We start from the raw sequence: 13,070 nt of genomic DNA, 5'->3' as shown, positions 1-13,070 counted from the left end.
GTCCGACCAATGGTTAGGCTGGTACCTTGGGCAATGGAATACACCGTGTTGTATTCTAGATGTTGTATACATGTATGTCGGTTTTCAGAACTCTGTTCTTGCTTATTGCAGGTTCGTGGGGTGATCTGTGACTTTGCAGTCTTCATCTCAGTTCTGACGTTTGTAGGAGTCGATGCAGCGTTTGGAGTCGACACACCCAAACTGCTGGTACCGATAGAGTTTAAGGTAGGAACATCTGGTGACTATACATGTACCTGCATGTGTTAATGTTTTACATGGTAATTGATAAGTTTCCTTTTGCTCTTGATTTGGATTATTATGAATGATTGAAGATCTTTATTGCACATTTTTGCCACACTGGGCTAAGTACAGGTCACAACAAAACATGGATTGTTGGCTTAGTTTTCAGTCTGTGTTTGTTTGTGTTGGTGTTTGTCTTTAGTTATTTGAAGACACTGTCAGTAGAGTGGCAGGAAGATAATGGCAAAGGTTAGACTTGCCTAAGAGTGACAGGAAGTACAAGTAGAGGTTAGAAGCAGCAGAACTAGTCATTAATCATGACTGCATAGGTCATTGGGGTCAATGGAAGAGGCTACTAATTCACAGGGAGATATATTTTTGGTTTGTTAATATCTGTGTTTCTTCAGTTACATATTTTCCATCTACTAAAAAACATATGCTTCACCTCAATTAAGGGTGACTGCTTTACTTTACTTCTAGTTTAACATTGTGTACTTTTTGTGTGTCTAGCCGACGCGCTCAGATCGCGGTTGGTTCATCAACCCAGTCGGCGAGAACCCCTGGTGGGTGGGGATCGCGGCGGTGATCCCGGCTCTTCTAGCCGTGATCCTGATCTTCATGGATCAGCAGATCACAGCTGTGATCGTAAGCAGGAAGGAGCACAAGCTGAAGGTACATGTACTGTCATAAAAATGCATTTGATTATTGCTCTTTTTTTTTACAAAGTTTAACGTTTTCCTAACTTAAGATATGTTTACAAAATAATTGAATCCAGACCTATCCAAGTGTGGCCTTCTGATTGATCACTAGAAGCCTAAAGGTATCTCATTGGCTCAGCTAAAATCAGCCCTCCAATCAAAATAACAGTAACTGTTGTATTTCTGAAGAACTGCCACAACTTTGCAAGTTCTTCTGCCCAAGGACATTATATAAGAATTGTTCTGCCTAATCTGTCAGACGAGTATAATATGCCTGAAGAAAACGTTTTTTCTTTGTGTCAGGGTCTAGATTTTGCAATTTGCTAAAATTTTAAAACCATTATAGGACAAAACAACCTTCTTAATTTCTCCTTTTTACAGACAGATTGCAAGCATGTAAATCAAGTGCAGGAAACTAAGCCGATGCTCTCTTTTTCCTGGAGCAAGTGTTGAAACTTTCTCTTCTCATTTTTTTTCTCATTTTTCTTCCCCCAGAAAGGAGCAGGGTATCACCTGGACCTGTTCATCGTGGCCATACTGATCGCGATCACCTCTCTCCTGGGTCTACCGTGGTTCGTCGCGGCCACTGTTCTGTCTCTCAACCACGTGAACAGTCTGAAGATGGAGTCCGACTGTAGTGCGCCGGGAGAGAAACCCAAATTCCTCGGAGTCAGGTACTAACGGGCTATTAGCTACATCCTCTCGATACTAAAGAAACAAAGAAACTAATGTAGATGTAACTGACATAGATTTTGCATGACATGAATAAAAAGCTTTTTGAAGTAGTCCTTGTCCCTGGTGCTGAATGACATTCTAGACCTACTGTCACAGTAGGTTGCACCTGTCCCTGAATGGTATTTTAGACTGTATGTTTTGAAATGATTGTGATTTTGTGCCTCCCTGCACGTTTAGTCATGGGACCATCATGACCTGGGCTTTGCACCTACTTTCTTTCTTATTTTCGAATAAAGAATGGTTTTACATCTACAATTATTTCATATATCTATTGTTCCTTGAAATACATTACAAGTGTTGAGAACAGAAGTAAATGTGACTTCTACTTGTATCTTCACAGGGAAAATCGTGTCACTGGTCTGGTCGTGTTCTTAATGATTGGACTGTCCGTTCTCTTCACCTCGGTTCTGAGGGTAAGTTTGAGGTGTTGGATTCTTCTTTTTCAAAGACTAGACACAGATATGTAGTGTTTTGAACCCAATAAGTTAGATTTTACTGTCAGTACTTAGATTAGAGTAGTCACATGCTGTATTGTTCCCCATTATCTGTCAGACTTTTCATATTACATGTACTTGCAATTAGCCTCTGGGCAAGAACTTGCAATAAGATTTTGTTATTGTAAGGAAACTAAATGAAAAGTACCTGCCATTAAAGCATGCTAACATACATTATGTTGTTACAGTAACAGTTGTACATGTAAGTATGTTTGGTATGTTTTCTTGTCTGCAATCTATTGTATGTATTTACATTTGTTCATTTTTCTGAAAATATTGACTTATCCTGATACTGTAATATATCCTGCAATATCATAAGTTTCAGCCAATACAATGACTTGTTTGTTTGTTTGTTTATATTAGCTTGTTCCTATGCCCGTGCTGTATGGTGTCTTCCTCTACATGGGTTTCTCTTCCCTTGGTGGTATCCAGGTATGTTTCTTGCCTCAAACAAGGCTTTGTGCAACACTATGATACAACATGTAAAGGAAATTTAGTTGTGCAATTTCAGTTATACTTGTTATGATAATTAGTATTGCATAGAAAGTGATATCAATACAATAAGGATAATGATTAATGAGATGAATTTAGATAAGAACTGAACATATGAGGCTGTAACAGAGGATTTATTATCAGATGGCTTCTCAGGGTACTTTTAAAGTGAGAAAAGATGACATTTTGATATTTGTTTGAAGACTGGTAGCAATTTTGGATATGTATGAGAGGTTGGAGAATTCAAGCACACAACCGTGCTCGAGGAAATCTCTCAAACAACTGTTTTATTTAAATGATAGAACGGGAACGGCCGTTCTATGTTCGAACGGCCTGTCCCGTTCGATATAACGACTTTGCTTGTTACATGGAACAACGCTCGAGACACAACGAATTTGCTCGTTACACATGATTCTCAAGATGTAATGGTTCATCGTTTGCACTGTTGCGTCCCCCCTGTAGTTCTGGGACCGCCTGCTGCTGGTCCTGATGCCGCCCAAACACCAGCCTGACTACGTCTACCTGCGCCACGTGCCGCTGAAGAGAGTCCACCTGTTCACCTTCATCCAGCTCATGTGTCTGGTCATCCTGTGGGTCATCAAGTCCACCGACGCTGCCCTGGTCTTTCCCATCATGGTAAATAATCAACTTTAACTTTATTGACAAAACAGCTTGGCAGTCTCTGAGTCTGAGAGAGAGGCTGAATTGTGCAGATTCACAATTTGTCTTTGCTGAAACCTCAATGCAAATAATACCTGAAATTTGATACAACAAAATGCATCAAAATACCTGTATTACAATCAAGTTACTTTATGAATAATAATTAAAACTTAATTGGAAAATGAGCTTGACAGTCTCTCAGAGAGACTGAATTGCGCAGATTCACAGTTTGTCTTTTCTAAAACCACATCATTAATAACTTAACATAACAATACAAAATTACACAAGGCAGTTAAAAACGAACATGACAACATTAGTCACAGGAGTTTTGCAGGCATGCATTGAAATGTACTGCATTGTTCTTGAAATGAACGAGTTTTTTTGCCTGTTTGTTCTTCTTTAAGGAGGTTCTAGTCCTGAAGGCCAACGGATGAGTTGTACAACATTTACAAGTACGTAAATTTGATATTTGATCTGTTAATAAGATGTTCCTTGTGTGTTGACAGGTGCTGGCCCTGGTGTTTGTGAGGAAGCTGATGGACTACCTCTTCATCCAGGATGATCTGGAGTATCTGGACGACAAGATGCCTGAAATCATCAAGAGAAAGAAGGCAGACAAAGAAATGGTCGAACAAGAGTACAGAGAAAGGTCCAGAACTCTGGTAAGGAAATCCTTTGTCCGCCACCATTTTGGTGTTCCTATGTAGATTTAGGTGAGCTATTGCTCAAGCATATTACATTTTGTAGAAGTCAGACAAAGAAATGGCCGAACAAGAGTACAGAGAAAGGTCCAGAACTCTGGTACGTAAGGAAATCTTTTGTTCGCGACCATGTTGCTGTTCCTATTTACATTTCAGTTAATCTTTTTTTTTTTGTCAAAGATTTTTTGACCCTCTTGAATAACCAGTAACAATGTCTACAGCTCAAAGAAGAGAATCATTAACCAGATGATACTAAAATCTTGCTGCTTAGATTATGTGTATTCTTGATCAACAATCAATTAAAAGTGGCCTGCAGGCCAATTTAAGTTATTCATCAATAGATAAAGGTTCCAACAAACAAATGCAAATATGGACACCAACATGGCGGTCAGCACCTACCTGCTTGATCGATATGGAAGATATGGAAAAAATGATAAGCTCTTATAGACTATTGAATATTGGATCTTTTCCTGATGTACTTAATGTTTCTAAACATTCCAGGAGGGAGCAGATTTCCTGGAGGTTGTAGACCAAACCAAGGATGAGATTGGAGGCAACATCACCATCCCTGTAGAGGCTATCCAGTACAACCCCAAGAGCAAAACTCTGAACATATCAGAAGAGGTGGCCAAGACTGCCATCTGGAAAACACTCGCTGGAGACACTCAGAAAAGGAAAAAGTACTGTATAGACACTGTTGAATGGGTTTTTACAGCTATTGTCAAATGCATGTCAGAGAATCAAAATGCATGTATTAGTCCTCCTAATAATAATACTGTTACAGTAGTAGTATCCATTATTTGATTATACTGCTGCTGGGGTCCCTGACACGGGTGGGCAGCAGTCGGCTAGTCTTCACACTGCGCTTCCAAGCAGCTCTGTCCAGGGGGTTCACGCTGGTTACATATAGGCCACACACATTAATCATTAATGTCCTTCCTGACACACTCCCTCCAAGGTTTCCTTGCCACGAACCCTTTTGCCTGGCAAATTGAGTACATTGCAGCATCGTCTGTATTTTGTACTGATGACCCATTCTTTTGATTCCATCTCTAGATCCCGTCGTTCGAAGAAGAATCGTCCCGAGGACTTGACCCTCAAGGACGGGCCCAACGCCCACGCGGACAGGAACTCGACCACTAAGAACGGGGAGTTGTCGCCCCTGATTGAAGAGGGGGGCATCACCATAAACATCCCCCCGCCATGGCAACATGACAACAATCCCAAGAAACGACCAAAAGACGAAGAGGAGGGGACATCCCCGCTTATCAAAGTGCAAGCCCCCTCCCCTTCGGATAGCCCCGATGTAGAAACAACTGTGTAGCAAAATGTGTTGAGTCAGCAACAACTACTGTGCTACCTTCTATAAAGACCTTTAGCAGACTCAAAAGTCACCTTTAATTATCTTTCTATGCTAGCTAATACTGAAATGTGCCAACTCTGTCTGCTATACATGTAGGGTTTGTTGATTGTGCTTCTCCTATGTGTACTGTATACGGAATTAGTTTTAGTAAGTATAGAGTGTTGTACATGTTGGAAAATGTCCTGTTTTAGTTTTCTTTTTTCAAATCACTGCACATCGCAAAATTTTGACCCAAAATGAGATGACATAAATCGCCCCTTTGTTAAAAAATCAATTTTATTTTATCAAATGAATTTTTTTTAACTGCTCTTTAGGTTAGGGGTTTTCATCATTTTTTTTCTTGACAGACAATTCCAAAATAATTCTATGCTTAATGAAAGGTTGCTAAGTGATGGCTTGTACAGATTTCAGCAATCAAGAAATAACTGCTCGAAAAATACAGATGCAAGGGAACCTCTTACAAATAGACTAAAACAGAAAAATCTCAACAAAAGAGATTTTAGGTTCTATATTTTTAGAACAGATAACTTTAGGAAGTTAACAAAGATCATTACCTCTGACGGTACGTGACTTTGTATAAAGTCATATTTTCTGTCCAATCTACATTAGATTGCTGCATAATAGGGTCATTTTTTTATTTGTAATTTTTTCAACTTGTGGCAAGTACATGTAGTGATGCCATTCTGAAGTAAAAAAAGAATAAAGACATTTTCTTGTTGTTTGACCTTAAGTCCTGAAGACTGGCATATAAACTCTTTAAAAGATGTAAAATTCTTATCATTCTGCCCTCTACATATCATATTTTGATGAAAGTAATACTTAAAGTATTAAAACGGGTTATCACAATGGTGCTAATCTACTAAAATCTGGCTAGATTATGGAAAATGACTTCTCTTGGGGCTGGTACTATAGTTCTTCTTAAGGGGGGTGGAAGACATTCAATGTCTTCTTCTTTGCAATTTGCTTGATAACTCACTCCATTCAGAAAAGCTGAATGGCTTTCCAAAGACTTTTTGTTTTATGTAGACATCTTCACAGTTTTGTAGCACTGAAAAGAAATCTTTTTCTCCAAAAGTTTGACATATTTTCTTGTGGAGAAGTATTTCACTAGTACCGTAGTACAGAAAGTGGTAGTATTGTCTGTCTGCAAGATTCACAAATAGAGCCATCTTTTGATAAGCTCCCTCTTTGGACTTCTTTAACCTTCTCTCAGCTAAGGACGTGTTGGCTCTGCATGTTGACAAAGATGTACATTGTAACAGTTTGACAAGGGTTAATGTCAGGCTACCTGTGTATGTCAATGTTTGTCACTGGCTTGGCTTTTAACAGTCATTATTTAATTTCAATCGATGGACTCCAATAAGTATTAACGAGTAAATATGTAAGTATATGTACACAGATTTGTTGAGAAATTGAACAGCTTTTTGTTGTGAACTTGTTTAGTTGTAAAGCTGCTGCTAAATCTGTAGATGTATATATTATCAAGAGCAATCTCAAAGAATGTAAACTAAATATCACAACTGCCAATATGAATATACACTACACAGAGATCTGTTTTAGCACGTAATCAGCAAGCTTTTTTGTTGTATTCGGTCAAGATATTCAATATACACATTAACTGTTCATGATATACAATGATAGACCAATTCACACAATACCTCTTACAATCTCCTATACAAATCGCTGTGCAAGTGAAATCGGGTATGTTTCTATTTAAGAGAGATTATTGTAAATTTTCTTGCTGTTAAAAGATTTCCTGTGTTTTGTGGGAGTGGTGGGAAAAAAGACTGTAAAATGTTTGAGAAGCCGTGGGCTATACTATTATAGCTCCGGCAGAAAGAGACTAAAAATCAGACATTTTTAGGTTCTTAGTTTTTCACTTCGCGTGAACTTTCGTAAGTTTGTCAGCACATTTTTACATGTATGGTGATTCTTGACATTTCTTAACTCAAACAGGCAAATTCTATTTTTATCATCATCAGATTTTTAGTTTAGTACCATCTTTCTCAAATAGTTATTAAGTCATCTTACAATTTTTTCAACAGCCGTTGATGATTGTTACATCAATAATTTATGCCATCTTTCACAATATTACCGTCACAATCAATTGCATAGTTTTTAGGAAGTGCCTTTAGTACAAGATAGAAAAGGCAGATGCTGACAGGTCTGTAAAATATCATAAACTGTTTGTAGATAGCAATAAATCTTTATTTCCTCAAAAGCGTCCCTTACGACAAAAACAGATGATATTTTTCCCATTTCCTCAAGCTTTTAAAAGACAAAGATATAGCTTCTGTATAGCGTATGCTGCAGTGTTAGGAAGATGAAGTATTTTTTTCTCTGCACAAATTGAAATAACCGCAAAGAGTACAAGGTTTCAAGTGAAAAGAACACAACAATGTGAAACAAAATTACTGATCCCAGTGTTTGAAACCCTCGGTCAGAAATAAGAAAAGTGGCATGATTTGTAGGATTTCAATGTGGTTAATTGTAAGTGTTGGAGTTTGTTAATTATTCGGTGTATAACAATCGTGGATTGTAGAACACTTCAATGGTATGTTGTCAAGGACCCTCAGAACCAATAAACAAATCAAAGTACTTCTCAACTGTTTCTTCATTAATAGTAAGGCCATGGTGATTCAACAATGGATAGCATCATCTGGAAACCCGCAAACTGATACGAGCGTGCAAAAAAAAAGTTTCACAGAATACCTAATCCAATATATTTTCACAGTCTCAAGGCTTGGAAACTGATTGTTCTTAGTTTAGAACTGTTACCTCTTAAAGGTACCCTAAGCGATTTCAGGGGGTAAAACTTGAAATATTCTGGGGAAAGCAATTCTGCTTGGTGAAATTGAATTTGACATCTTCTTCCCCATATTACCACATTTGCATCATTATTTCATACTTTGGGCGTTTAAAAGCAGCACAGAAACAAGCCGCAAAAGGAGTATGTTATTTATTGGTACCACCCAAAAATCAGCCCAGAATCCTCCGTAACCGTTTTCTGTCGACAATCTTCGGTAACTTCCGACCACGTGACGTCACAATGCCCGAGCACATTGAGCCATGACCACGTGATTATTTCACCGGAAGCGTTCGGACTTAATCGGTCAGAATCGCGCATGTTCGGAAGATTTGAAATGATGGCTGGCCTCCAAGTGTTCAGATTTTCAATGAGTTCACATCACACAACGACATCGCATTTTTGCTCCATGATGGTCGATATGCAATGGGATAGTGTTACATGTATCTAAACTTACTATGCATAGAAATTACTAAAAGATTAATTTTAAAAATATGACTTTCACCGCCCTAATATTGCTTAGGTTGCCTTTAATATCTTCATGTTGTTTTTACAATGTATGTTGCATGAGCGAGCTTTGTTGTTCTTCACAGACAAAGTCGCTAGGGGGCGCTTAGCTACCAGCTTGCTGCCGCAGCGTGCAAAATGTAAGCCTCCTTTGTAGGCCTTCTGGGAGACGCTCGCCTTTATTTCCTTTGGGGTGGGTGAAAATCGCCCCCGCCCCAGGAAAAAACACCCGCACCACCCAGAAGGCCTTTAAGCGAGGCTAGCAAAATGTCCTGATTTCCCGCATGATATTCCTGTTTGTCAGTGCGTAGACCACGGGGCAGACCACGCAGTTGGTGTAGCCCAGCCACATGGCGAGCGTGTAGGCCCACAGCGGCGCCGTGGAGGTCTGGATGTTAACGATGGCGTATGGTCCCCAACAAGTGATGTACGCAACGACCAGCATCGCACCTACCGGTATGTATAAAATAGGTTATGAGTTAACTGATACCTTTTCAAACAACAAGAAAACCCCCGGACAACAGAGATTTCTAGCCCCCCGATCGAAACCTCTGCTTGGAGAAAAGCATTATATAACAAATTATTTCATGTAAGTCATTTACTCATTGGGGACATGTACACGATTTGGTAACTTGATTTACTATATGGAGCTGTTTTAAGTTGTGTATTGAATTTTGGTCTTAATCTAAAAATCTTGGCATTTTAATTTGGTGTAATTGCTAGATTAATAGACTAGTGCGTCATTGTAAGAAACTGAATTGCAACCTTCATTGAAGTCACTATAATTGGTCTCTTACGAAGCCTTTCCACGAACTGTTTAGTCCAAACTGACTTCATTATACGGATGACGTCCGCGCGCGCGCGCGTCAATTTTCGGCCGTTTCAAAAAAATGAAATGAAAATTTGGGACCATACTATAAATCGCACAATGAAAGCTGTAAAATGAGCAAATATTGAATTACAACCAAAAAAATCGGAAAATGGATACAAATGATATACGATAGACTACCTTTTTTTCTATTGTAAAACATGCCGATTTTGTCGATAAATTACTACTTGCACAAAGTGTATTGCCCTGAGCAAAGTTTTCCATCCAAAGTCTCCTAGGCTAATAAAATTTGAAATGACAAATTCATTGTTCGCATGCCATGTTCTGTAAGTTCAGTCATTCATAAAACCATCCCGACCATTTCATAATGAACGCAGCTCTTTTTTAACCGAACTTTTATTTTCGCACGCTGGCAGGACTTTTGCAGTGCCCAGAGGATGTAATCCATATAATCAGATCAGTATGGACTTAGCTAAAAGCAACACGACATATTCTACGCAATATTAGACTAGTTCTGTATCAGTTACACATACCAGAGGTGATACGAGACATATCATACGTATCATTTTCACATCTGAGAGCGTGCAATATGTAATGATGATTTGAGTTTTAAAATCTATACCCCCATTTGTTTGATCATGGATATCGAATAGCACGCTAGGTTGCATCCAATATCCTAAAAGGTTTAGTACCGTAAAGCGCATTTTGTTGCATGCCATGTGCGAAATAGCCATACAATCCAAGGAAGACGTGTTGAATTTTGAAATGTCGTTGAATTTGCACAGCATATTTCAAAAAGATTTTTCGTTTTTCAATACGTCTAATTTATGCTGATCTTTAGAATGTGTGTGAATTTACTTGTATTATTGTGTGCGATGTTCAAATTCTAAACGTAACGTTACATACCGGTGATGGCGACTTTCCTCTCTTTTTTCTGCTGATCGCGGGCTCTCCTTCTCTGGCTGACCCTGAACGCGCGAGGGACGTCCACACTTCTTCTTTCGTCGAAATGTCTCTCTAAGAAGGATGGAGATGGAGACAAGCGGTCGGAAATGCTGGCAGTGCCAGCGGTGCCATCCCTTTCGTTAATGTGTGCATTGGTTTCAACGCCGTTTATGAATCCTGAGTTTGTCTCTGTAGACATGGAGCGCTGTGTTGACATGGAACGCTGAGTTGACATGGAACGCTGTGTTGACATGGAATTCTGTGTTGGCATGGAATTCTGTGTTGATATGGAATTGTGTATTGATATTGAACGCACTGGAGACATGGAACGCTGGGTCGGCATGGAAGGCATCGGAGAAAGGGAATACAAACGCTGTGTTGACATGGAATGCTGGGTTGACATAGAACGCTTTGTTGACATGGAACTCTGCGTTGACATGGAACTCTGTGTTGACGTGGAACGCCATGAATCAAGCCGTGGTTTTTCCCCAGCTGTAGACATGTTTCGTCTTGTCCCCGTATTGAGGCTAACCGAAGCCGAGTCCTGAACGGCAAGACACCGGTCGTTTCTTTGGTATCTTACTGCCATTTTATCATCAGCCTCAACTGTGCATTTACTATGATCATGTTCATCGTACGATGGCGACCTCTGTGGTAAGCCTGCCTTAGTAGCGTCGATGCCACTGTCCTCGTTGCTTGTTTCGGTTTCACGATTTCGTTCACTTGTCGGTCGCAACTCGATTCGAATTGCGAACACAGTTTCCTGTTGCTGTCCCTCTTCAGCCGTCGCTTCTTCACCCTCAAGCCGAAGCTTGACGTCATTGTGATACATGCTAGTGGGACGTTTCGTACGGTTAGAACTGTTTCGGATAAACCGTTGCAACCCACCTGTACCGTTTTCCAAAGACATGTTGGTTGCATTGTTCTTTACGAACGAAGACGCCACACGTCTACTGCTTCTACGAACGGTCACAAAGATAAGCGCGTAGCAGACAAGCATGGCGGTGATTGGTAGAATGATGGCGATGATCAGGCAGAAGATGAGATAGCCTAAACTGTGCGGGGAGTGCCAGGCAGGGGAACAGTGGTACGTAGCCGGGTTGTACTCAAACTCAGCCCAACCGAAGACAGGAGGAAGAGCGCCAATGGCAGAGACTATCCAGATGGCTACCAGTACCATTTGTAGGCGACATGGTGTGAGGATGGCCTTGTACTTGGCCGCTTTGCAAATGGCGAGGTAGCGATCCACAGCGATGGCTGTGAGAGACAGGGTGGTAGCCAAGGCCAAGAACACCGACGCAAAACCATTTACCTGAAACATAGAAGGGCACATTAATTTTTGTATGGAAGCTGGCCCTAGTAGAATTGCATCGACACACACAGAAAGACTCACAATCTAAAAATAAATCTATAGAGTGTATTTTACGCCACTCAAGTAAAATACATGAGAATGATGAGTTCAATACCGATTTCTTGGTCACTGTCTTTGACATACAATCAAAGCTATGCCAGTGACTATATTTTCATAAGGACCAACTGGACATTTTGGCCATTTGTTGGTAGTCCCTTAGGTTATTTTCTCTATTGATCCAACCATTAAGAAGTTTGTCTACGGAGTGCATAGATTTAATTTTGAGTCTAAGCGATAGTTTGTAGCACACAGCTTGGACAAAATGAACTTACGTTGCAAAGACTGTCCAGTTCACCCAGGACTGCCCCTCCGTCGAAAACAGACATCAGTGATAACGGCATGCCGACGAGTGTCAAAACAAGCCCGGATACGGTCAAGTTCAGGATAAGAAGCGAGGTGTTCGATTTATGACTCCTCATCCCTCTGACGACGGCCACTGTCACTAAGACGTTCAACACCAGGGATGCGGCCATGATGAGCACAAGACTCACTGAAGTGGTCACCACTGAAGCATCGGTCCTCCAGTCCGTTTCGTTTGTCCCGTTCGCAGTTCCATTTGAATCCGAGATATTACTAGTCTTAGTCAGACCCGCTGCTGATGCTACCATCACGGAATTTGGATGTACCGTCGTCATCGCTTTCTCCGGCAATGAATTTTCATCACCGCTCAAGCAGAGTGTAAGCTTCGGCGATGGTCCTTCGAAGCCCCGAAGCACACGATGTATTCCTCTCGGTGTGTTTAGTGCTTCCTAAAGACGGAGAATGACATCATTACCGACGCTCGGCTAACCACGTGTGCATACAGTGGTAACGTAGGCAAGAAAGGCCCGCGTCTATTTTAAGCCGTATGTAAAGTTTACAGATCTGCCTGACATTTGCAGTTATATGGAGCTTAATTGGCGTACGTGCAATCATTATGAAGAGACTATGTGAGACACGTTGATTGTCGCCATGGCAACACCCCATGCCCAGCAGGTAGGACCATACGTGGGTGTGCAAAGGCGTCAATACTGTAAAATAGAAAATGTTCGCGGCGGTTTTATATTCGCGGTTTTTGCGGTGAACTCTTTATCGCGAACTTAAAACCGTGGTTAAAAGGTTAATTTTTTCTTCCTTCTGCCTGCCTACCCACTCGTCTCGATTGCAAAACTACTGCGAACACTCCATTTTTCTTTACCGCGAAATTGAA

The 13,070-nt window shown here is 40.5% G+C and overlaps 2 protein-coding genes across 8 annotated transcripts in view; one reads left to right on the top strand and one right to left on the bottom strand.

Moving 5' to 3' along the window:
• Positions 1 to 7,981, top strand: part of LOC136420938 (electrogenic sodium bicarbonate cotransporter 1-like) — a 45,456-nt gene extending 37,475 nt beyond the window's left edge. For all 7 annotated transcript variants that reach the window (XM_066408077.1, XM_066408081.1, XM_066408080.1 and 4 more), the window contains 9 exons: positions 112 to 225; positions 751 to 912; positions 1,434 to 1,612; positions 2,014 to 2,086; positions 2,531 to 2,599; positions 3,122 to 3,295; positions 3,826 to 3,981; positions 4,522 to 4,700; positions 5,077 to 7,981. In XM_066408077.1, coding sequence (XP_066264174.1) covers positions 112 to 225; positions 751 to 912; positions 1,434 to 1,612; positions 2,014 to 2,086; positions 2,531 to 2,599; positions 3,122 to 3,295; positions 3,826 to 3,981; positions 4,522 to 4,700; positions 5,077 to 5,344 — 1,374 coding nt within the window. In that variant the 3' untranslated portion in view covers positions 5,345 to 7,981. The remainder of the gene's footprint in view (positions 1 to 111; positions 226 to 750; positions 913 to 1,433; positions 1,613 to 2,013; positions 2,087 to 2,530; positions 2,600 to 3,121; positions 3,296 to 3,825; positions 3,982 to 4,521; positions 4,701 to 5,076) is intronic.
• A 721-nt stretch (positions 7,982 to 8,702) lies between these two features.
• On the bottom strand, positions 8,703 to 12,589 carry LOC136421105 (5-hydroxytryptamine receptor 2B-like). Its single transcript, XM_066408255.1, has 3 exons — positions 12,165 to 12,589; positions 10,432 to 11,826; positions 8,703 to 9,146 (listed from the first exon to the last, which is right to left on the bottom strand). Exons 1-3 carry the CDS (start codon positions 12,514 to 12,516, stop codon positions 8,956 to 8,958), a joined length of 1,938 nt encoding a protein of 645 aa, XP_066264352.1. The 5' UTR covers positions 12,517 to 12,589; the 3' UTR covers positions 8,703 to 8,955.
• Between the last annotated feature and the right edge of the window lie 481 nt (positions 12,590 to 13,070).

Source organism: Branchiostoma lanceolatum, chromosome 15, assembly GCF_035083965.1.
Source record: "Branchiostoma lanceolatum isolate klBraLanc5 chromosome 15, klBraLanc5.hap2, whole genome shotgun sequence".
Taxonomy (NCBI): Eukaryota; Metazoa; Chordata; class Leptocardii; order Amphioxiformes; family Branchiostomatidae; genus Branchiostoma; species Branchiostoma lanceolatum.
Note: the sequence above shows the minus strand (reverse complement) of the source record. Positions and strands in the feature narration are given on the sequence as shown.